General features: G+C 40.5%; 1 protein-coding gene across 2 annotated transcripts in view; it reads right to left on the bottom strand.

Moving 5' to 3' along the window:
- The window catches only part of MAN1A2 (mannosidase alpha class 1A member 2), a 129,860-nt gene extending 105,554 nt beyond the window's left edge, over window positions 1-24,306 (bottom strand). For both annotated transcript variants that reach the window (XM_021549098.3, XM_021549099.3), the window contains exon 1: window positions 23,845-24,306. In XM_021549098.3, coding sequence (XP_021404773.1) covers window positions 23,845-24,152 — 308 coding nt within the window. In that variant the 5' untranslated portion in view covers window positions 24,153-24,306. The remainder of the gene's footprint in view (window positions 1-23,844) is intronic.
- Between the last annotated feature and the right edge of the window lie 2,242 nt (window positions 24,307-26,548).

The following is a 26,548-nucleotide window of genomic DNA, read 5'->3' on the forward strand; positions in this document are numbered from 1 at the left end:
GGAGAGGAAGCCATATAAGGAGCAGCTGAGGACACTTGATCTGCTCAACCTGGAGAGGAGGAGACTGAGGGAAGAGCTCATTGCAGGCTGCAACTTCCTCATCAGGGGAAGAGGAGGAGCAGGCACTGATCTCTCCTCTGTGCTGACCAGTGATGGGACCTGAGGAAATGGACTGAAGTTGGGTTGGATATTAGGAAAAGGTTCCTCACCCAGAGGGTGTTTGGGCACTGGAACAGGCTCCCCAGGGAAGCAGTCACAGCAACAAACCTGACAGAGTTCAAGAAACATTTGGTCAATACTCTCAGGCACACAGTGTGACTTGTGGGGTTGTCCCCTCAGTACCAGGAGTGGACTCGATCCTCAATGATCATGGGTCCTTTCCAACTCAAGACACTCTATGATTCTATGATTTATTGCCCAGAAAATTACCCCACACCCCAAATTCATTGGTTTCTTTTAGACAAATATGACAGTAGAATTTATTTCTAGCAAGTGGTTAGATTTGCATATGACATGAGCACTGTTCCTCAAACAGAAGGAACATGAGACATAATCCTTATTCAACTCCTATCCCTTTCCATCTAGTTTTAGCTTTTTTCCCCTCTTGCTGTGACACTTCCTCTTGACCTCCTTCACCTTCCTACTTCCTACCTTCCTTTACTATTATTTACACCAACGTAGGCTTCACTAGTTTGCTTCCTTGGTCTTCAACAAGGGCATGGTCACTACTCTGGATGCCAGTCCTCCTCACTGAACTTGTTTGGACAATGAGAGAGAAGAGAGAATTCACTGACACAGGCACTCTCCTTGAATTCTAAATACTCCAACAAAGTCTATGCAGATCTTCTTCAAATAAAATGTCCTTCCACCTCTCTGCAAGAAATGATGCCCCTAATTGTTCTTCTTTGCAGCCCAAATCTCAGACCAAGAATCTGGGCTTTCAGCCACCTTTATCACTGCTCTCAAGACTTCTCATCTCCATGATGGAAATTCAGCTCACAGATCCCGTTTCAGATCTGGTCTTGCATTTAAACCAAAACATTAGCCCCTGACATTTCCTTGTAGATAGCTGGGTGTCACCTTCAAAGCAAATAAACTGTAACTTAACTTTTCATCTTCCTTCCATTTCTTTTGTTTAGCAGTGGAAACTTTGCCATTGTCCAGATTGCCAGTGTCTGGGCATTCTTCCCATTTTCTAGAACCTGACTACACCTAATTTATCTGCTTAGTTGCCAAGTATTTTAAATTCAGTTTTTCTTAACACATACCATTAGAAGCCCTCAGAATTTGATTGTGCTCCTTTTATTCAGCAATTCCACCAGGAAGACAAGCCACTTATCTATTGACATCCTTAGACCGCCTTTCTGTATTTTTTCCCCTGCAAGTGTAATTCATTATATGCATTTTTTTTGAAACATCCAAAAACGTGTCTATTTCCAGAAGTCTGGTATGTTAAATGCACAGATTTCTATGCTAGTCATTAGAGGCCTTCTACTTGTTACTCCTTTACTGTCTCTACCTATTTCTTTTCCTTTGTCTTCTAATTTAGGTATGGGCTTGGACACAGCTCTAGAATGAGGACAAGCAAAATCCTGGGGGAAATCTATTTAGAGGGAATTTCAAAAACAGGGATAGGATGGGCACACAGAACTTCTAGAAGGGAGTGCAGAGCTGAAGCACATCCCTTATGCATGAAATCCTCTACAAAACAAAAAGACACTTAGTATTCCTTGGTATCTTTTTGTTTTGGAACATAGCCAGGACCTTCATGAATCTTCATATGCTAATAATTTATTAATTAAGAATGGTAACATAAAAGAATGCATAGGGTTTCTTTACAACCATAATAAAAAGAATAAAACATACCTTCCAGTTAAGAACAAAACAGTACAGCTAACACTATCAAATGTTGAACATGTATAACCTTTGAAGGAAGAAGGAAAAAAAAAAGATATGCAGGTAAGGGATCATCCTTTGGGAATTATTTGCTTCCTATGTTATGAATATTTACATGAACAGAATTGATAAAACTTATTTTGAGAATCTGTGAAGTGGTGTGACCATTAGCAGAGACATTTCTTCCTCATCTCTGTTTACAGCAGCCATGTAATCCCAAAAAAAAAAAACAAACCTGAAAAAAGGACAAGGGTGCCAAGCTCAGGAAGTACTGCTATAGCTGGTACAGCCAGCTCAAGTTTTACTAGGGATGAAAAGTAGTTGTTTTCTACAAACACTCCTACACTTGCACTTACACAAGAGCAGCCAGGCATTTGTCAACGTTAAGAAGGGTCACTAGAGACTCTGCAAACCTTTTAAGATTACATGAAACTTCTTTGTTTGCAAAACAATTTACAGTATCAGCTGAAACACATTTTTCAGAAGAGTCAGATCAACTATTTCAGGAAGAAAAACAATACTTTTTATGACTACAACAGCAATTAATGCAATGTTCACAAGTGGTGACCAAACAAAATTACACATTTTCAACTAGATATAAGCAAACTCATTTAGTTTTTAGTGTCTTAATGTCATTTGGTTACAAAACCAATCATTAGAAATAGCAGTAGTTGCACAAAGATCAACAGTGTAGAGTTTTCAATCACTACAGCCCTATCAAATACATCTTTTTTGTCTCTCTTCTGCTCCTCCAGTATAAAAGAGAATACAACCACATTTGCTTCAATGCACTAATACAATCAAAAATAGGCATTATTTCAGATTTTTTGGTGATTAAAGGAACTTGAGTTAACATCTGCAACTAATTACTTCTGTGCAGAATATTAAGTGTCTGCAGAACAAGGTCTTAAATCTGGTCCAAGCTCTTACAATGCTAATATAGAGGGGAAAAATATCTTTTAGGAATCAATCTTATGCCTATAAAAAGATTCTGAAAATTCTACTAAAAGTTCAGGAAATTTAGGATCTCTTCCTGTTTCCTCAAGAAAACTGAATGAGAAGAATGGTGGTACCTTGCCCTGTATAAAACTGTTTTAAATAACTTCCTGTATCCTAGCACCATACTGATTGGAGCATCAGCTCTTCCTTTCCAGCTAGCACCCAAGTGAGATAGATTTTATTTTTTAACAGTAATGAAGATGAAATAACTTTACAAGAAATGGGAGCAAAAAATACATATAGACTGTGGGAGTAAGGAACAGAAAAAGATATCAATACTGAAGAAGAGAATTGGGTAGGGAAAAAGTTAAGAATTCTCCATTTGGAAATGTAAGGTTTATTTTGATGTGCGTTTCAATCCACCAAAAACCAGTAGGATTATTTTAATTCAGAATTAATTTGAGAAGCCCATTTTAATTAACAATGTCAAACCACTGTATTTTCTACTACAAATCAGGCTAAGTCACTGGGAGCACTGCTGTCACACAAATTTAATCATGTATATAGCAATGTATTTACACTCTACTCACTACAGTCAAGTCTAAGAAGCATGGACCAACACCTTGCATACTGTATCATTTATCAACACAAAGGATAGTTTGATGAAGGCAGAATAATACATAGCTGGTTGTGTGACACTGAGGAAGCAACGAACTGAGTTCTCGTACAAGACCAATGCATCATCTCTGCTTCCTATTAAAGAAGAAATTTTTAAAAATAAGCACATTTACATATAGGACAGGGCAGTCCCACTGATGTTGATGGCACAGATCAGATACTGAAGCATATGCTCAAGCAGAACTTAAAGGAACCAGAGTACTCCCACACACAGCATTAAGCTCTTTAATATTATTTCTAGTCTACCACTATTGCCCAAAACTATGTTTCCAATGGGGAAAAAAAAAACCCCAAATATTTAAACTCATCAACACAAGACATAAAGGAAAATAAGAGTGGTACATTCAATAAGTTGGCATCTATCACAAAACTTGCTACAGAGTCTGAAGCATTACTGCATTTTCCATATCACTCAAAGCTCATATTTCACAGAGGTAACCACACTACATTCTTCACAAGCATTACTTATTTTTCTTTATTCTATACAAACTGAGTATTTCTAAACTCAAAATTTTCACCATAATTTACGAAGCTGCTTTGATAGAAGTTTTTTCAGGGGAAAAAGTTGCTAACTTAGCTACCCAACATTAAACAGAATCCTAAAATCAGTTAAACTTAGCTAAACTTAGCTAATTTTAGATTAAAAAATATATTCAAATACCTAAACCCTAAGAATATCACTAGTTTCTGCTACACCTTAATTTTCACCCTTTCAAGCACATGCAGACCCAAAAGTTGCATATGCAGGTACTACTGTACACATTTTAATGTTCTGGGGAGTGAGAAGTTTTCGACTTTTCAGAAACCTAATTCCTAAATATTTTTTACCTAAGGAAAATTACTATCAGCAACTGTTTTAGTGTATGCTCTACAGAAGGCTTGAATTACATGTTCAGCACTACACTACTGACTTGCTACTCCTTCACCCTCTGTACCACCCACATTGCCTAAGAGTTGTGCCAAGACAGGATGCTGGGTACAGGGAGGATATGAGGAAAAAACAAAAGAACAAAGTGACAACAAAGGAACTGCAATCATATATATGTGTTATACACAGTATCTTGCCCTCCCTCCTTTTCTGATATTCCTTGACCCCAGAATTTATAAATCTCTCCTTTTACAAATGATACTACCAGAGAAAAAGAAGAAGTTTCTGAAGTCATGCCAAAAAAATCTTCAGGAGTAATGGAAAGGACACAAATAATAGCCTCCAGAAACTGAAGTTCTGAGTAGGAGCTTTAGCCAGTTGAAAAAATTTATTTTGTTTTTGCACATGCACATGGTGAAGCAAAGAAATTTTTAGCACATCTATTGATGTGCATATGCCTTTGTTCAGGTTGTTCAGCCCAATAAGAGAATGATATTTGTCTGTCTCATAAGCTATGAAGAATTTTTGAACATTTCACCTCACATACAGAAACAACAATACATGAGAATCCTCAAGCAAAAGAGAAACAGGATTTTGCCTGTTACCTTCATAAAATTATAGCTTGAAAACTTTCATTCAGCAGGTATCAAAAGCTCGCTGCAATCACTGTGTAAGATTATCACAGTGAAAGCTGCATTAATTCCTTTCAATGAGAAGTGCTTCATACAAAAGCTTTAAATACTTAATAGAACAGGATAGCCTCATTCTCCACATGTGGTAGGACAGATGCTTCTGTGACATTCTACACAGATATTATAAGCTGTTCTAAAATGAAGGAACAAGAGGGGACATGAAAAGAACTAGTCCAAAAAACCCACACTAAATGCGTGATTCCAGGATGAAGTGTAGAAAGAAGAAAACTCCTCATCTACTGATGCTTTGGATAAAAGACCAAGCAAATCATAACACAGACCAAGAAAACTTTTCAAGCAACACAGTTAACAAGCCAACACCTCTATGAATCCCCTTTTTTTTAAATTTTATTTTGTTAAGAACAGGGTTTGAAAACTACATTTAGTTTCAAATAATACCCAGGAAAAGTTAGATACCAAATGTGAGCAGCAATATCTTACTGACTTCTAGAAGCATCAAGTAAGCAACCTTAAGAACAGAAGCTAAGACAACAGAAAATAGGCTGACAAAAGACATTTGTCATATAGAATTGCAGGTGGGGGTAAGGGTGTGTTTTTTAAGAAAATTAAGAAGCAGCAATCACTGAAAATTATGACAATCATTTTAATATTCTTTGTTTTCAAAATGGAAATCCGTGAGCTTTTCATCATTAAGAGAATCCACCATTTCAGCCAGTAGCAGGAGGCTGTCATCCTCCATCTATATAAACAACAGAGGCAGAGAAAATACCTTGACAGGGTTTCACATATTTTTTTGCTCACAGCAAAAAAAATGAGACTCCAGTTACAGTTGCACATTATATTTAAGCTGATTAATACCTAGCTACGGACAAGTGAAAGGTCCCAACAGCAATAAGGCAAGGATCTGCTGGAAACTGAGGACTATTGGATAAAAACATGGTGAGATTAATGATAATTGGAGAACTGAAACAACACCTACAGCACAGATCACCAATGCGTCCACAAGTCTTGGCAGGTTAAACTCTGGGAAGATCTTCTCTGACAAACTCAGAGGGCACCCATCTGTAGACCCAACGTCCAGCTGCAGAACTACACTGCCTTCACTGCACACCTGAGATTGAGAAATTAAGCTGTGTGGTAAGAAAATATCCCTGGGTAAGTAAGAGATACACACCATCAGCATGGGTCCCCTCTGCTGATCACCAGCCAGATAAAGCCCACTTCTTCCCTGGCATTGTCACAAGCCAGTCACCTATGGCAACAAAACTAGCACATTTCTGCAGAAACAAGAAGTGACACATAAGAATGCTTGGATGTCCATACATGCTGCTGATTTGGTAGGTTAAAGACTGATTGTGTGTGACTGAGCATTACTAGAATGATCAACTGTAACAGCTGAAATACTGGTTTACATATAAAGGATGTTATAACCCTATATTCCTTACCTTGGTCACCATCTCTGTGCAAATCATTCTTTTCTCAGGGTTTTAGTGGCCCTGTAAAAGCAAGCTCCCTTACTCCTTTTATGCTGGTACTCAGGAGACTGGGCAACAAGCCATTCAGCCAGTGGTGAGCTGAGCCAGCTGAAAAATTATGGATCATTTCAGGCCAAATCAGGTCTCCTAACTGGCTGACTGCCTAAACACTGATGTTGGGGCTAGAATACAGTCAAGATTAAATGTCTGGGGACACAGCAGAACAGGAAATGAGCTTCAAAGTGTTTAGACCTGCATGTACAAGGTGTTAAACTAAAGCCCAAGGTACAAGTAGCACGTTTTCTGCCCACAAATTCACATAGCCATTATCCGCAGCCATTTCCTACTATCACTTCCATCTATTCCATCACTCACCCATATAGTTTCCTTTTCTCTAGCTGACCCCACTGATACTGCTTCTTCCATCAGCAAGAGTCACTCTACACCATCTTAAATTTTATTTATGCCTCCCTGACTATCAACTTCCTCCAAATGTCTCCTCTCCCCAAGGCCTCTGTATCTCACTCGGCCAATGCCTGCTTCTTCTTACTCCTGAGACAACAATAATCTTTTTCTACTTAGGGAAAAAGGGAAGTAAACCAAAAAGCACTATTTCAGAATTATCCTACCTTTGTCTATTTTGCTCCAAGTGCAGTTTCCCTCTCCAACTTTCAAAGAAATAAACTGCTGCTCCTCATCACCACCAAGGTCCTCTGCTAGCCCTGGCTCAATCTCATTCCTCCCCTCCAGGCTCCCATTCCTAATCAGATACTTCCTTTCCTTTTCCCACCCCTATACTGGGAAAATTAGAACTATATTAATTGAACGAATATCTTCTTCCTGATGCCCATGTTCAAAACAGGCACACAGTAAATAAGGTAGCTCCCTCCTTTTACACTCTGGAGTCTCCTTGGTAGCCTGATCTCCAGGAGTAAGCAACCAAAACTCTCACTAACAGAAGAAAAACAGCTGGAGAAAGTTAGCAATTTAAAGCAATAGCCATGATATTGTCTGAAAGTTCTTAATTGTTCAAATACCCAAACAAGTTGACAGCAAAAAACCACATAGATTGAGAATGGCTGTTACAAAGTAAAAGTAGCAAGTGGCACATAATGCAGACTCAGAGATGGCAAACTTTCAGTTAAGCAGATGGTACCAGGCTTCTCTGCATGGGAAACCCACTGGCATGTCCTACAGAGCTCTAAGGAAGTGACTACCCTCACACAGATGTTCTGTCAACTCAAGCTACCACATTTCCATAATGCTATTTTAATCACCCAGCCAAAGCTGCCTTGCACATCCCAGAAGCAACATTGCTTTAAATATCTAATTCAAAGTTCACACACATTGTTCAAATTTATCTTCCTCCTGTACCAATAATTGTTACCATATGTCTGCATGGTAAATTGACACCTGTCTATCAATGTGTTTAAAATCAGAATAGTACTCAACATGCATGTTGTCATAAGCCCTACACTGAAATGTGTTGTATGGCAGAACTTGAAGAGAAAGAGGATGACTATCCTGGGATCTCCCATAGCAAAGTGAGACAAGCACTTTGTTATGGGGGATCAACACTACTAGTGTGTGCAGCTCTGTCCAAACACAGGCCTAGAACAATTTCTTCTGACTTGTTCCTCCTGCCACCAGGACACCACTATGCACAACCCTCCTGGCTCACACAGCATCAGTGCTACTCAATGTGCACACTCACTGTGGCACAGCAGCAGCACTGCATTTGTCTGAAAGACACAGAGTCTTGCAGTGCAAGATTGGCAGGATCACTCCCTTCCTTCTACGTGGCAGCAGTTTAAAACACAACCCTGCTATGCAGAAACTGGATGAATTGCAGGGCAACAACAGAAAAAAAAAAAAAAAAAAAAAAAAAAAAAAAAAAAAAAGTTTGAACTCAGTCTCCGAATATCCACAGTTTCCAGAACGAATTATGTGACATGTTGTGAGAAAAGCTCTAACAGGACAGGAGCTGCAGGCAATGTTCTGCTGTTAAATACAGTTGTCCTTGTTTCAGGGTGGAAATACATATATACACATACACACATGTAGTATATACACTGTGATTTAAAAGGTTTTCATATAAAATGACACAGGATAGTGCAGATATACGTAATGCTGCATTAACTGAAACAGAAATATAAGTTCTCCCATTCAGTACCGCTGGGACTAGTCAGAAGGAAAGAACACCAAAGCATTATACCTCTCCACTTAGCAAATCAGCCAAAACAGTAACTAAAGACAGAGCAACAAAATACCTGGAAATCATGACGTACAGTCTAATCTGCACTGTTTCCACAGAGCAGAACTCTATCTCATTACTCACAAAGTTCTTTACTCTTGTCAGTAAAGCAGAGGATAAGAGACAACTATATGACAAATTATTTAGCCTTCCAGGTGCTTTTAATAAGTTTCCACATGACAATAATCCCCACTGCTAATAAAATACACGATTTTGATTCAGAAGACAGACAACTGAATGTTGGTTTTTTTGCCTTTTCAAAAAGACCAGAAAAGCAACACTAGATTAGTAACTCCCCATCCAAAAAAACTAAAAATGCAAGGCTCAGACTACTCAGTACATCTATAAATATGGAAAGCAGGTATTTGCACGTCAGATGAGAACACAGTCCTTATCACAGAAAGGGTGAGGGGGAAAGGGGTCTCTGGAGGTCATCTGATCCAATCCCACTGCTCAAGCAGGGTCACCTAGAGGTGGCTGCTCAGGATCACATCCAGATAGCTTCCGAATATCTTCAAGAATATAGGCATCATTGCCACAAATTATGCAGGAGTTTGCTCGTTTGCTCCATTCCACGAAAAAACTGCACAAAATATGAATGTTAAGCTTCACTGTGCAAAAGATACCTTCCCTATTGAAATGTCTTCCCAACTGACTAAACAACACTGTTGACAGCCATCTCAGCAAAATCCAGGATGTAGTCTAAGGAAACATTGACTCATAAACAAGGTAAGGACGGTAGGTAACATTATGTCAGTAAAGACCACAGAATGCAAAAAGAAAATGTACAAGAGAATAAACTATGATGTGTAAACTACTCTTACATTACAGATAATTCAGACAAAGATGACTTGGCATTCTTCAGGAATTGCTGAGCAAATCTTTGTTAATGTATATCTGCAATCAAAATATTGTCAGGACACAAGTGAAACAAAATACAGCAAATAAGCAATGTTTCAGTGGTATGTACATTTAGAACTACCATGTGTGCTTTTCACAAGCCAGTCATAGTATTAACACATTAAGCTAATGTAATGAAATGCTGATTTAAAGCTATCAGTTCTATTTCTAGTATCAGTAAAATACTTTTAATATTAGCATGTTTTACAAGCTACATATACAGGCTTTAGAAGTATGCAGCAGCAGATGAGCTGGACACAAACTACTCTCAACATGACCAAAACACACAGAACTATCACAGCCCAAAACATGAATTTAGAGCAATGGGAGAGCTGGGGGTATAAAATGTCTCAGCAATTTTACCTTGGAATTGTCTTCAACAATAGAATCTCAGGTTTTTCAGAGAGCTTTAGAAATGGTACATAGTACACAGCATTGTCTTCCTCTGTTCATTTGCAGAATAAAACAACATATGCATCCAGCATGTAAAGTCTAATTTCTTCTTCCTCTACCACCACCACATACAACTTTCTGAACTCCCAATAACAAAGTGCAGTTCAAGGATAGTCATAAGTACATGTTTGAGTCCTTCAAGATTAAATTAAAATCTGTTTCATTACTTAAAATTATTACGGCAATGTTCTTACCTTACTAATGAAAAAGAGTTCATTTCACTAACAAATACATCCACACTATAATAGCACATAATGAAGAAAGAGATTACTCAAGCAGGATAACACTGTCGATTTGACTAATGAAAGCTCTGGAAATGGAAAAAGACCCACAACCCTTTTCTTCATTTCACTGGCTGTAGGCAACCAAGTCATGTTTATTTTGAATTCAGATCTAATAGTTTCAAATACACTGGTCCAGAGTAAACAAGCATGCAGTCCCAAGATCACCAAACCAAGAATTTTACTCTTTTACAAAAATCCAGTGTGAGCTTGGGCTGAGTGCCTCCAAAAATAAACTGGTACCTTTTAAGAGGATTCTCTCATTGCTGTAAGCCACAAAAGGTAAAAAGTGTAACTGATGAGACACTAACTTAATTCAAGAGAAAAATATTGACTAAAAGCATAAAGGCTGAAAAAAAAGTGGAGCTGGAACATGTTGACTCAGCAAGATCAAGAATCAACCCACTCCAAGATCAAAGGAGGCTGGTATTTTCCTACCTTATACCTTGCAAGCCAGCAGGGACTCCTTGAGCTGGTAAGCACATTAATCCACAGTAAATTGCCTAACTGGCTAGGCTCTCTGCATGAGCCAGTAAATAATTGCTGTGTATCTCCTGCTTGAAGAACTTCTGTGCATGGTAGAAGATGCCGAACACTCACCCACAGTAATTTTAAAGACAGACTCTATTTCTCAAGACTAATGGTCTGGCAAAAGGTCATGTCCTTGCAGCCAATGTTCTGCATGGAAGATAACATTAGCTGGAAGTTCTTTCCAACCCTAAAGTAAAGACACTGCAAAATTAAGCACTCAGACTAGGAAATGGAAGTTTTATTCCCTCCCCAGTAAATATTATGTCACCATCACTCACCATTTTGGATTCCAGAAAGAAGGTATGGGGCAAAATAAATAACACAAAACATGATATTTAAGATGGCTGTCAAAGCCTAATGTAACTTCATTTCTTGAGGATTTCTTTAGTGTTATGGAGCCTTTTACTCATTCCTTCTTCTCAGAGGTAAAAGTTCAGTCATTATCAACAGGTTAAAAGAGGCAATATTACCCATCCATGACCATAACATATTTTAGGACCACACCAAGCCTTTGTAGAAAAAAGGTTGGGCCAAAGGCTGTGATGTGAAAAACAGCATGGCTGTTCTGGTTTAGGGCAAATTTAGGTATCAAACATCCAAAGGGGTCCATCTAGAAAGCAAATTCAAACGGCCCCTCCCTCACCTGGTTTGGGAGACAAAAATTTCCTTAAAGAAAAGTGGAAAAATACCTGTTTATTTAACAAGCAAAGTAGTCAAAACATGGAAAAACTAATAATATTAAACAGTAAAGCTTCTCATTATTCTGAAGAGATGGCAAATTCAGAAAGTCCTTTTCATGGGGTGTGGCTTGGCTCGCTCAGTCTCTTAGCTGTCCCTCTGGTGCTGGAAAATGCTGCACCCTAGGCCCTAGTGGGCTACAGCTGTGAGCTCCTGGTGTTCTTCTGGGCTTTTGGTTCAAAGCAAGGCTCATCAATTCCAGAAAAAGAAAAACCACAGTCTGGAGAACTCCTCTGCCTCACCTAGCAAAAAAAACTAACTAAAAGCAAAGGAGTCCCACTGTCCATGCTGCAGACAAGACCATTCCTGAGAGAGTAGGCTGAAGCTCTTATCCCTGTGTTTTTGAATACAGCCACCTCAGACTTTTCATGGCTTCTTCTCCCCTCCTTCACTCTCAGATGTAGTTTAAGTTGCAAAACTTAATTCTGGGCTAAACAGATGAATGGGGATACAATTCAGCATCATAAAGTCAACCCCAGGACATTGGTATAAATGAATACAAGAAAAATTTCTGCGTTACACTTCAAGCCAACTCTTCCTATCCTTTCCTCCCTTCCCATCTCTAGAGAGCAGAGATGCTGCTGTTTTAGAAGTTCTGGACTAGAGAGCCACTGCACAGCCCTTGCCATTTCACTGTCCTGTTTTATTTCAACTGTTGAGCACTGAACTGAAAGCAGTAGGGTCAAACTGCTAAAAATAAGTGAACAATTCTATAAAAAAGAAAGGTAAAGCAGAAACTGAAAATAAAATACAAAACCAAAAACCATCTGCCACAAATGTGTTTGAACAGTTTGATGTAAATATAAGAGTTTCTAAATCTCAAAAGACATTCTATTTTAAGCATTACTGAATACCCTTTAAAGCTAGAAAGAGCAAGGTTATGGCTGATGAAATTTAAAGCAATTTTTTCAAGACAGCTTGGAAGAACTCTACTTGCAGTTTGTACAGGCTCCAGGAATTCTTTTCTTCTTAAAAGAATTCAGATATAGAATTTGTTAAGTATCATATTTAAGGAGTACTTACATTTTTTTATGCTTCCATATATTTTCTAGTTACTAAAACACTAGACAATATTACACAGCCTGCTTTTTTCCTAAAAATTCCACACTACGAATCCATGAAGGTTCAAAACAAATTTGCTAGAGAACCAAAGAAGAGCATGCAATTACAAATGACTCAAAAGTTACACACACTGCTTTGGACTTTGGGCTAGTTGCTAGTTAGTTTACTTGTTACACTATGAAAGGAAGTTCCATAGATATTTCCTTGGATGTTGTTTTTATTTTCCTTTTAAACTCAAAAGGTTCTTTACATTTTCCCAGGATCACCACCACCACCACATTCTAGAGATTGAAAAATTATTAACAAAATTAAGTATTTGAATGGACTAAGCCAAAATTTTGTGATGGGTACTGATCAGGTGGCTCATGTAAGTATCTCAACATCCCAGCCTAAGTAAGGGTGGCATTTTCTTTGTACTGCCTCAAGTTTCTCCGGCAAGTGTTCCTGCAGGTTACATTCCCACTTGAAATGTCACATATTTCATTGAGCATAATGATTCAGGCATCTTGCCAAATTGACACGAATATGTCAAGCCTCATTTTTCTTTGTAATAGCAGTAGATTGGATGATCTAGTCCCACTGTAGTGTGATGGCCAGATGCTATTCTGAGAAAATTATGTCTGAAGAGGGGAGACAGGGTGTCAAGCAAATGACGATGCATAACTGCAACAGCAAATCCATCTGAATAAAATTAGTGCTCAAGTGATTTATGGAAATCAAAACAAACATATCAAAAGACCACAGATGTATAAAACCTGAACCAAACTAAGGACCTGGGGTTCACGTGGAGTGTTTAAAACACAATCACAACAATTCCATTGTTTCACCAACACACACAAAAACAAAATCAGCATCAGGCATTTGGCTTAGTGAGTCAATAAACTGTTCCCATTGCCTGTTCTGGCAAGCAGCGGCTGGCAAATACTGCAAGACTAACATGGGGCTAAGTAAAAGCCAGTCAGAAAGAACCACAAAAAAAAAACCACTGGTGGAAGAGAACCTGGAATCTTTTTCAGATTAAGGAATACCAAGAATGATGGAGTGATTGCAGGGTTTATTGTTTGGTTTTGGGTAGGGACTTGATTGGATTTTAGTCTTATTTTCACCAAAAAGCTTCTTTTGGCTACCAATAAAGTTGGTGGTTTGTTTAAAAACTCTGAATTATTTCCGATCATCATGTTCTATCTCTTTAAGAAAATACTGAACCAAGTTCATATAGAAGTTATTCATAAAAACTGCCAGTACAGTATCGGTCATCTCCTTAGCCATTGGCTTTGAAGTTTCACATTCAAGTACTTAAATGATGCCAGTGACAATTGATTATCCACCTCACTGGGCAGTTTAGAGATACCACATACACATATACCTTAGTTTTCTTCCATAGGTATCAGACCCTCAAAATGACAAAGCTCCCAGACATGTTACAAAACTAAAAAAATTCTTAGTTATCAGTGTGACAGCTACTGAAGAGCAGTTAAGTTCCCTTCCAGCATCAGGGATTTGAAAAAGTAACTCATTTCACACAGAAACAGCTGTAACAGTGAAACTCTGAACTTTTCACTGCATGGATCTGGAGCAATTTAACAAGTGTAAGAATTAGCAGATCCAGCTTGACTGTTTTTAAGTATCTAAATCAGGACAGTTCACGGTAACAACCAGTTAAAATCATGTGCAAGACATTGATAAAACTTAAGTTTTGTTTAATTGCTTGCATTATTTCACATTTGTTCTGATTTTTTTTTTCTACTTATTGGAAAATGTCTGTATTACAGACCCATTAATATTTTAATTGTCATGGATTCCACTGTCTGTAAAAGGCAGAATTATTCACAAATTAGAAATCTGAATTGCCATTATACTCCTTATAACATCAGAACTCTGCGATGCAAAGAGCCGCTTACACCTCTGCAATATTTTCTTCTCCAGAACACCATGCATTGCAATTCAGAATTCACTACGTGTTACTTAATCACTTGGAGAACACTTTCCACTCAAACAGAAGCCAGTGACAACAGAACAGATGCCTTTAGGAAACTAGGGATGTGTGATTACAGTACTGGAAAAACAGACACATGCTTGCATCATCTGCAATTATTAAGTTTAGAATTAAATACTCATCAGTGTTTCCAAGATAAAACTGATTAAGAGATTTAAAAGGTCACTAGAAACACGGTTCTAAGTCAAGCTACTTCATGTTATCATTTTTTCAAGACAAAATACTTTCTTTCTGTGAGGGAAAAAAAAAAATAAGAAGAGGGGAGAAATAACCAGGAAAATAACTTCCCTCTTCTCTAAGCATCTTTCCCACTACTGCCATCTCAAACAACCCAAGAGAGTGGCAGGTCTTCTTTCAAGTTTTGTTTTTAAAGTGTATAGCAAATTCTATTTCATAAAAGTAATGAAAACAAACAGGAAGTTTGTGGTCCAGAAAGTCAGCTCTGGATTATGATTCACTAAATATACTGCAGAAAGGATGTAAGTATTCTGAAGCAAAAGCAGAGCCTCTAACTTGCATTGGGAAAACAGCAAATAGCCCTGCAAATGCAATACATCGGTAAAGATAGCAACATACCCAGAAAAATCTGCTGAGGAAACAGCACATGGCTGTAAGCTATTCTTACTAGCCAACAAATCTAAACCAGGAATAGAGCCCAGTATATTCAACCCAGGTTTGTTTATCCAGCAGGATAATTAAAGCAAGAAGATGTGATCTTCCCATTCCCACTGAACGATTTAAGGAATATAATGCTCCCACAAACTGTATGTTTTTTTTCGCCCTTTGTAAGTACATTCAAGTTGATCCAATATAAAGTAAATTGGATTCTTTTGATTTACCACTGATGGTCACCTGCTTTTAAGTGGCCTGATGGTATACTTCAGCCTTAAAACATGTCAACAGGTCACAGAGAGATATGATAACAAATTACTGAGAAAATACTTACACAGCTTGTCTGTGCAAGCTTCAGATGCCTTGCTGACCTGCAAATGGTGCTAAAACTCAGCTGAGATGCAAAACTCAGCTTGCAAAAGACTTCCAAATGGGTACTAGCAAACAGAAAAAAATGGAGCAGCTCTTTATGAAGACAGGCTGAGAGAGCTGGTGTTGATTCAGCCTGGAATGAGCTCCATGGAGACCTTCTACCAGTCTTCCAGTACCAAAAGGGGTCCTACAAAAAAGCTAGAGAGGGACTTTTTACAAGGGTGTGTAGTGATAGAATAAGAGAGAATGGCCTTAAACTGAAACAGGTTTAGATAAGATGTTAGGAAGAAATTCTTTACTCTGAGGGTGATGAGGTACTGGAATGAGTTGTCCAGAAAACCTGTGGATACCCCATCCCTGGAAGTGTTCAGGGCCAGGCTGTACGGGGCTTTGAGCAACCTGGTCTAGTGGAAGGTGTCTCTGCTTTTGGAAGGGGAGCTAATAATTGATGTTCTTCCAGATACCTTCCAACCCAAACCGTTCTAGGATTCTGTGAAAATTGACACTTCTGCATGCTGGCATTAACAGACACAAAGTAATCTCATTGAGGAGCTCTTAGAGCTTTATATAGCAAGAAAATACTTTTGTCACATGCACTCCCTTAAAACTGTAATTTTGCTCATGCCATACTGATCAGATTACATAATGTTAAGCCTAGTGAAAACCTCAAACTTGATCTCTCAAATAGAGTCACAGAAAATAACTATCTGGCCACTGGAAGCTGCAATAGCAGTGCTGCTGCAAGGAGCTGGGGAAGCACTTCCAAAATCCTCTGGTGGGTTAACAGTTAACTAACAAGTAACAGAGCACATCAAACATCAACAAAACTCATGCTGAATACAATATGCAAGGTAATCCAGTTCACAGGTGTGCATCATAAGAATATTTAAAAGAACAAAGACAGCAAGACAAAATTACAAATATGATTCAATATTTGGGCAAATAAATCCTCTGAGAAACAGAACCAACACACCCCTGTATTTCAAACATGAATGGCCTTTAGCTTTCTGTCCCAACGCTTTCATTACTACTTCAATAAACACACCCCATTGCTACTGCTATGCCACAAAACCCAGGTTTGCCTTACCACAGCATTCATTTCCAAGCAGCCTTCTTTACCAATCAGTGAAGAACAGAAGACTCATGCTGTGGCTGGCTCAAAATTACATTTGTGCAGACTGACTAGCAGCAGCAGAAGTATCACAAACTACTCTTGGGCTCTGTGATCCTTCCTTCAGCACTGCTCTCAATTAAGGTCTTTCCCTCAGCACCAGGGCACACAAGCTAGAGAAATGTAATTCTAACAGGTCAACCTTTGCTAGTGATTGACTGGGAAAAAGGAGGGAATAGAGAAGAGCCAAGGATCAGTGAGAGCTACAATGTGTCCAGAGCACATCCACATAAAGTTTGTTTGCTTGAGAGACAAGGCCAGAAAGACCTTTCAAAAGCAGTTCTCTAGAAAACAAAAGAATATTACAGCTTACTTATTAACTAATCTTCTCTGTGTTTTTTTTTTTTCCTTTTCCTCTTTAAATTTTAGAAAGGCTAGGGTACCTGGTTACATACTCTGACAAGAGTGGAAGCAATGGAAGTTATCAGAGAAAGTTATCTCCCTTACTATTTATCATTTAGTATTTGTAGAGCTCAAAAATAATACAGAAACTCCACATCCTTGAGTGAATAGATAAAGTTACATAATTTGCTCTATACTAGGCACTAGATTAGACAACATAAAGACAAAAGGAATCAAAAGCCTACAGATTTTATGAGCAAACATATGACAAGAACTTAGTCACCAAAACTTTTCCCAATCTTCCTCCACCATGAATACATGTATTCACTCTAAATAAAACAGTTACAGGCATATAGGACATTTGGAGCTCACCAATTTTTTTATTTCAAGGTTTGAGGTGGCAGGAAAAAGGCATTTATTTTTTCCCTTTCTTGCCCCTTACTGGCTTATTGGCCTGTTGAGCACCCCTCTCCCCACAGTTTACTTGCAACTAACTCGTAATTCAGTAAAAAAGTGATAATCTAGTTAATGAATTAAGACAGATGACAGCACTACCTTGAGCCTGCTTCTGAAAATGAAAGGAAAATAACAAATTCCACAAACTATTCCCAAACATGTGTTCCTACAGAGTAGGTTCCTACTCTGTTAGCCTGAATAACTACTGTGAGAAACAGCTGCCTACCCATGAGACCAGACTTTTCTCAACATTGAGAGCTGCAATAATTAAAAGTGAAGGATGGTAGAATAAAAGCACTGACCATATTTAGAATTTTACAGGCTTCTTAGGGATGTACATAAGAAAAAAGGCATTACAAAATTTGTCCTCTTTGCCCATATTCAGCCTCAGTTCAATTGTTATGAAAACATGTACACATAACACACATGCATGTAAAACTAATTACAAGTTTGGTATTATTTGTTGTAAGGAAGAAAAAACATGTAACTCAAAACTAGCCCAGTAGGATTGAGATGCTTATATTTACTACAGGAAACTGAAAGGACCAGAAGATGGGGGAACTCTTGTAGTGCTTTATGCCCACAACTAGCCATACTGCTTACTACTGCCTGCACTGCTACCATCATCAAGCAACCCACATTTATGCTAAAGTTCTTCTGAGATTTTAATCTACAAAACTCCAAATGAACCAAATTGCTACTGCCTTCCACCCACTAGCTGGCATAAATCCAGCCAGCAGGCTTTCTGCAGTTTTCCCACGCCTGATTGTTTCCCATCATGTAGACAAAGTGTAGATCATGCAGAAAAGCAACAAGTTCAAGCCTTTTTTTTTTTTACTGGAAAGGGAAAGAACTGAAGAATACCAGCACTCAACTCCTCTCTTTCATAATACAGGAAATACTTTGACTAATTGAAGTACAGCAAGATAACATGAAGAAAGCAGCACTCTACATATGATGTAGGTTGCTCAGCAGATTGGGGGGAAGGAGGGAGGACATCTAAACAGATGGTCTAAAATTTACATTTTGTATTTCAAAGTTGAAAGCATTTCTCAGCCTACAACATAAAGCACTAATTTCAGCAGAACCTTAGAAATAATCCAAGAGGGCACCTCTCCCACTGTCCAGTGTAACTTCAGGAAAAATCCCAATTACGTTTAAGGTTATAATGTGGGCACTCCAGAAGACATCAAACTCCCATAATTCTTCAAGTACCATCATAATCTCTCAAGTCTCTTCTCAACACAGGCTCCAGAGGAAAGAATAACGTGTGGCCACTAAAAAACTCCAGCTAAGAAAAGTCTTCAAATAAAGAAGGTCAGTGCTGTTGCAGAAGCTTCAGCAGCTGAAGACTGAACCAGGCAGTTACAGGTCAGCTTCACCCTAGACATACGAGACATTTCTGAAGCCTGACTTGGAACACACTGGCTCGAGAGATGTCACCATGAGGACTTGTATTTCCTGAATGTGGCACTCCAGAAAATCCCTGATTCTAGATCAAGCATCTCAGCTTAAAATCAGTGCCCACATTTCAGAGAGACTATGGGGACTCTGCCCTAAAGGCTCAATCTCATGCACTGAAAAATTGAATGGTGTGGGAGCTGGGCCGCAGACATTAGAGTAGTTCCTGATTTTTCAGGGGAAAAAAGCAGGTTCCCTGAATCACAATAGCAAATACTCTTAATTTCATTAATGAACTGTGCCTCAAGTAAAGTTGGAAAGGAAGAGCAAGGAGTTTTATGCACTTTTATACTCGATGGCATGGCAGAGGATGACAGAAGACACTGATCCCACTGAGTAATAGAAGCTAAATTATCTCCTCTGCCCACTTTTACTAAAGCTAAGTAATATAGATGAGAGAAGATAAAGGGATTCAAAAGAAGCATATTAAGCTCTTCATGTTCCTTTTTTAAAAAGCACAGAAATTAGAAGAAGAAATTAAAACCAAAAGCATCTCAGAATAATTTTTATTATTTTCACCTCCTAAGAATAGAGACAGTCACTGCTACTACCAAAGAGACAAACACATACTGAGCAACAGAAGAAAGAGCATGCAGCTACTGCCATACAACTGCTGACCCACAACTCATCATATCAGACTGCAGAGCTTCCATCTTTGCATAACACAGCAGTCAGTATTCCTCAGCATTCCAGAAACAGAGTCAAAAGCATGATTTAAACAGATCTATACCCACTGCCACACAGAGGCCAAGGCTATTGAGGTGGGCACTTGTATTAGCAGCAGCTGCTGTCAACCTGATGACTTGACGGTTGGTGAGGTTTTTTCCCAGACAGAAATTTTGACTTGAAGTGATACACAGGAATTCATCAGCTCAAGATACATCTTCACAAGTTCTGAAGGCTTGAAGTGTTTGCCCAGCAGCAGTCCAAGTGCTGCTACAAAGTAGCTATGAGCTCATAAAATTACATTATTTGTTGCCTCTAAGATTAATGTATTTTCAGCACAGAAATGGCCTTAGCTTTTGTCAAGTAATACAGAGAGCAGCTACTTTCACACATTAAAGAAACAAGTCTTCTCAATTTACATATTGCAGATAATCTTATTTTTAAAAAATCTGAGAACTCAACGAGATTACAGGGCATTTGCAGTCTCACTCATTTGCATCAGATGCAAAGAAGCTATAAGAATGCTTTGGTTTACTTCCAGAGCTATCTTTTAGATCTGGTAGTGAAGAATGAAACACCACAGACACTTGAAAAGTAACTGGGTAGTAAGAAACACCTTAAGTATCTTTGTGCAGCAAGAGATGCAAAAGTTTGGGAAAATTACAGTTATCTAAAATCATGTAACAAATTTTGGGTGCTACACAAGTTTGTTTGGCAAGATGTGTCTTCAAAACCATGCAGCTCTCATTCCAGAATCTCTGCAATATCCTATTTGAAATGGAAAGAAGTTCATCTTCAGGAAATGAAATTATTTTTTAAAACTGTGTATGCACATATCTTCTTAAGTCCTGGACTAATCCTTTCCACTCTCCCTCCTCTCAAAGGCAAAAATTTGTGGTACACCTTCCCAACATTACTCACTTATTCCCCACGCACTACCCTGCAGGAAGAGCTTACAGATGAAACAAACAGCTGAAAGTGAGTGTTACATTGCAATACAGACCATCCATTTCCCAAACACAAACTGCAGTTTTACTCCAGATTTTAACCATCTTCTTAGAATAAATGTGTTTTTCTCCGTAGATAGGCAAGAACATTGTAATTCTTGAATAAATATTTAAGACCGTGAGGAATGGAGTCGGGACAACCCCCCCTCCCCAAATTTTTCTGCCTGGAAGGGGAAAACAAAAGACAGGAGCAGTAAAGAAAACAATTTAATGGAAGATGTAAAGTTAATGTCAGCAAGGGGTAACCACTGTAACAATAAAAATAAAAGCACTCAAGAATGTCAAGGGTGCCCAGGGGAAGAGGTGGGAAAGCATGCAAGGAATACAGAGAAAGTCCAGTGGGAACCATTGTTTGCACACCCAACACTAAAGCATGGTTGGTACGATGATTTTCTACCTACATCACTGCTGCATTTTTCTAGAAGATAGAAATACAAATATTTTCCAGTAGCCTACAAAACTAAAGACTTGAGTAAGGAAAAATGAGTATTAAAATATTATAGCCTATATACCAAGGGAGCAGTATAATAAGATGTGTGTTTTATCATTTGATAGACATCAATACCAGCATTTACAGAAGAAACACTTTCCTTTTTAGTGACTAAATCAAAACATCTGTCACTTCATAATCAAGTGTCTACTTCATAGGAATGACCTTTGATCCAATTAGTTCCGAAGGCCCTCGATTTCTGGAAATGCAACTTGTCAATCCATCCTCACCCTTCACACTGCAGAAGGGTGATCCTCCTTCATATTAGAATTAGGTTAACTTCTCTTGATCTAACTCCTCTGCCTCACCCAAAAAACAACACTTACAAAGGAGCTGATGCCTGACTTTACCCCTTGATAGTAAGGAAAACAAATTTTTCCATCCTAAACTGCAACAGTAAGTAATCCAGAGCTCACCACTGAAGATCCTACACTTTCTCAAAATACCATCTGTCAATATCCCTGCAATCCAGGAGAAAGAACCCCACAATGAAAATGACAGCATGTGTTTTCCATTATGGTAAACAACCACATCAGCCCCAGGCTGATGGCAAAGAGCCCATTGATAAAACTGTGGTAATTGGCCAAAGTTATTTCAAAAGTAAAGCACATAACTCTGCTTCACAATGCATACTGTGACATTCACACAAGGGTCATACAAGCAGGTTAAACAGACAGGCTTTTTAAGTAGTTAAGATACACCCGGTTTGCAAAGCTAAATCAACAGGAACAATAAGTATTCTTGCTCAAATAACAACTCAAAAAATGAACACGACAGGGAAATTTTGGATGGAGGGCAGGCGGGAGGTACACACAGCCATAGCACTACAGGAACAATAGGACAGTTAAATGATGTCAGGATAAACACTTTGTTTAAAAACAGATCCCAAACAACCAAAATGCATTTAGCTCTGACAATTGTAAGCTACTGCTTACCTACACATGACACAAAAAAGTAGTCCTTCTTTCCTAAAGCTGTGGCCTCAGTAACTAAAAGAGGGAACCTGGAAAGGATTCATATGAACTATCACTATCAACAGACTCCTATTTTCTACAGCCCATCTACTGGGCAACAGAAGGTACAACAGCCACAGCTGGAGTTTTGAACATTTCCGAACTCTTCATTTTGTTTCATGTGTCCTATATTTTAGAAACTCATTTTGACTGTATGTGCTACAGGGACTGGGGAAGCTAAGAAATAAGATCACACACAGAGAAGAAAAAATAAATAAACCCACACAGTGAAAGACAAGAAGTTCAAAGGCATATCAGATTTAGACAGTCTCTATGTTTAATGTAGTGTTTAACCACACCAGAAATTAACATCATAGAAAAAATTGTTAAATGTTAAGAACCCATGCCCTCTCAGGGAGAAAGGGCTCATAGTAAGTGCCCCAAGACATCCAACAGCAAAGATGCCTTAAGGAAAAATACCATAGTATTCACATGTTCTTTATAACTCAAAAGAGATTAATACAAATAAGTAAATTAAACCCTCTCATTTTAATCTCATACAAATAACCTTAAAATAATTCTTACGTCAATAAAATATATTTTAAGCTGTTTTCAAAGGAACACTGTAAGCATAAGTAACCTTTCTTTAAAATTCCCTGTATTACTAATTTGAGTAGAAAAGCAGGTATTTTATCACCCACCATCATATTTTAACATATTTTTGACAGTAGAGACAGATCTGTCAGCTTCATTAAGATCCAGGCAACAGGGTAGGATTTAGGCACTGAAGTATGTTAGAAGCAAATATACTATATAATCATCATTTAAGGTTTTTTACCTCCGTTTTGAATGTTTAACTTCACATGATCCAGTCCTGAACATTTAGAGGCGTGCACCACACAAAGCTTTAGGTGGCCCCTAAAAAGCTGTTGATACAGCATATCCACCCTTGGTACTCTTATTTTATCTGTGATTTCTTTACACTAGCAAATACAATTAAGGAAACTCAGCCACCGGCACCTTCAATCGTCTAGATTAACATTAGAGCAAGTGATTTTAAGGGCCAGAAAAAGGCAATTGTGCCATCTGCACTAGTTCTGTGTCCTGCACGTCATAGGCTGACAGCCTCTGGATCACAGCATGAAGTCTTTTTCAGATCAAAGTTCTTGTGCACTATTCAGCAACAAGCAGCTGTTTTGAGTAAGCACATAATAGCTCTAGAAGAGATGCGGCAGTTTTTCAGTCACTGACACTGCCTCCACAAATACCATAACTTAACCCCCTCTTTCCACGCCTGATGCATGGAATTGGCTAGAGTGAGAAAACCAATCAACCGCTGGAGGACACCTCGTATTTGCCCTCGCAGCTCTATCTCGCCAGAAGGCTAAATTCACACTGGGGAAGGCAACATGGAGCCACAGCTACATATGGCAGCTGGAGGACGCAAGGCGAGCGCTCAGAAGTTGATACACGTTGGGGAGACACGAGGATGTCGGCGAGAGGAGGGAAAGCAGCAGGGGAAGGACCTATTTTAAGGGCTCTCTCCCGGTCACCCAGTCCCGCTCCCTTGCCGGCGAGCGAGGCACCCACCTGTGCCGGTGCTCGTCGTGCCCTTGCCCGTGGATAAGGAAGCCGCCGAGGTTCTTGCCCCCTTTGCTGGTGTCCACGTGGGGAATGAGCACATCCTCCAAGCCCAGGTCAAAGCGCTTGTGCTTCGAGGAGTCGGGGAGGAAGAAGAACGCCCCGAAGCACAGGGTGATGAAGGCACTAAGAATAAGGAGCAGGATAAATTTTTCGGAGAGTCTCAAGGTAGCCCTGTGGTGCGGGAAGGCGGAGGCCCCCAGGTTCAGCGGGGGCAGCCTCCGCCCGGAGAGCGGCAGCAGGGCGGGAGTGGTCATCCTTCCGCTAGCGACTCCCCGGCGGGGCACGGCTCATCCCCTCAGCCCCTGCGGAGGGCGGCCCCGGCCCGGCTCGTGGGCTGCGGGCGGCTGCACCATCACCATCCTCCCCGCGGGCGCCGGAGGAAGGGAGGACGGGGGAGGGGGGGAGGCCGGGCCGCCCCGACGGCCCCCGCCCCCAGGGGGGCTCGGGCCGGGGCGCGGTCGCCCCGCTACCTGCGCGCCCCCTGCCCTCCTTCCCTCGCCGCGGGGCCAGCCGGGCCCGAGCGAGCGACTCCGGTCAGCGGCGCTCCCCGAGCTCCGCGGCCGCGGGGCTGCGGGACGAGCGGCAGCGGGGAGCCGGGGGCCCGGCCTGGCGCGCGGCGTCGCTCCAGCCGCGTCCCCTCGTCCGGGCCGGGCGGAGGCGCATCCCCCTGGCCGCGCCGGGGCCCCGCTGCGAACGGCGCCGGGAGCGGCCGCCGCGCCGGTCCCGCTCCGGACCTTCTGCCCGCCCCCACGGCGCCTGCGCGGCGGCGGCGGGCGGCGCACGCGCGCGGGGCGGGGGCGGGGCGGGGCGGGGCGGGGCTGAGGGCGCCGCGCCGCTCGCGGGGGAGCGTCGCTCGGACCGGCGGCTGCGGGAAACGGGCGATGGGTGGCCGCAAAGATGCTGAGCGGGCTGGAGAGCTCTCTTTTTGTCTAGAGAAGGCCGAGAGGGGATCCCGTTAATGCACGTAAATATCTCGGTGATGGGTGCCTAGAGGATGGTGCCAGACTCTTTCCTCTGGTGCCCGGCGACAGGGCGAGGAGCAGTGGTCATAAACTAAAACACAAGAAGTTTCACCGAAACAGGAGCAAGAACTTTACGCTGAGGATGGCAGAGCACTGGAACATGAAGATCCATGGAGTTTACCTCTCTGGGGACATTGAAAAGCCACCTGGATGCATTCCTGCTCTATTATTTGCACATAGTAACCTGCGCCAGGTGACCCTGCCTTGGCAGGGGGTTGGACTAGAGGATCTCAAGGAAATCATCCTGGGCACCCCATAAAACAGGGCCCCATGACAAGGTTTCATGCAAAAGCAAAAGGAAAGCCCTGGTCAAGGGAGCTGCAGGAACAAGATTCAGTGGAGGTCACAGAACAAAAGTAGGTTCATAAATTTGGGAAACAAGTTGCACCTGCAGCTTTCTTCAGAGTAAGGTGTTTTCCGCATTTTAAAGGTTTAATAATAACGCCAGAGACTCAGGTACTCACAGATTATAGAGACCAGAGTCTGTTTAGTGAACCTGGCAGCCAAACCTGAATCACAGCTAAGGAGGTATGAAGGCAGGGGAGGGAACAGGTCAGCTCAGCCTGCTGAAGTAAAGCTAACTGGGCTGGAGAGGACTTCCCAGGTGCAGGCGACAATCCCAGGTTCCAGTAAGAGTGACAGAATGAGAGCTGAACTGAAGCAGCAGGCAGCAGCTCCCTGCAGGAAACCTTCCTGCTGAGACAAGCTCCAGAAGGAAGAGGAATCCCATGTAGAGGTGTAAATACACAAAGAAAGTGAGAGAGAAAACACCAAGTCACATGTCCTGCAGATAGACAAAGCAGACACAAAGCCAAGAGTGGTTTCCAGTACCACAAATGCTGCCAACGCCCATGAGTGGGGTGCCTTGATCCCTGTCACAGCAGCTGGAATCTGAGCAATGCAGTTTGATAACAGCAGTCCCAGGCATTTAGGTTTGTTATCTGGCTTATAGTTTGTTTTACGTGTTTCGAATTTGTGGAATTATGCTGGCCTGTGAAAAAAGAACTCCCAAGTCCAACTGGATGTGCTGCAGGTTAGTCCTCAGCTGCTCATCTGAGTGTGGTTTGCTATGAAAATTAAGCCCTCAAGAAAAGTTTATTTGGGAGATCTCCAGGGAAGGAAAGCAGCTGAGCTAATAAAAAATACTCTTGACAGTCTATATAGTAGCACAGGTCTAGGAGCGTCAAAAAAATTCAGATTAAGAAACACTTAGGGCCAATCAAGTTAGTTGAAGTTAACTGCTCAAAGTAAAGGAGACCTTGACAAGATTAATTTTTCCCCCTTGCTGGATCTTACTGCATACCATGTTGGAGCTGTTGGCCTTTCCCATCTCTTTGCTCAGCTAAACTCTTCCATCAACTTACTTTCCTTCCTCTTCTCTATTTTCTACAAAGAAATGCCATGACATTGCCATGCAGCAGACAGCTGGGCCCTTCTCAGTAATCTTGCATAGTGAAAAGCAGAATAGAGTGAGAAACTGCCATGAGGTGATAAAATCCAAAAAGCCAGTGTGGGGCAGAGATACCAAAGAGAAGACAGACAAAAAGAGCTGTATTATCAGTGATACTACAATGCACTCCAGTCAGTACAGCAACTAAACCCAGCATTGAATGTTGTTAAAACAGGAT

The sequence above is a fragment of the Lonchura striata genome, chromosome 2 (assembly GCF_046129695.1).
Source record: "Lonchura striata isolate bLonStr1 chromosome 2, bLonStr1.mat, whole genome shotgun sequence".
NCBI classification, from domain to species: Eukaryota; Metazoa; Chordata; class Aves; order Passeriformes; family Estrildidae; genus Lonchura; species Lonchura striata.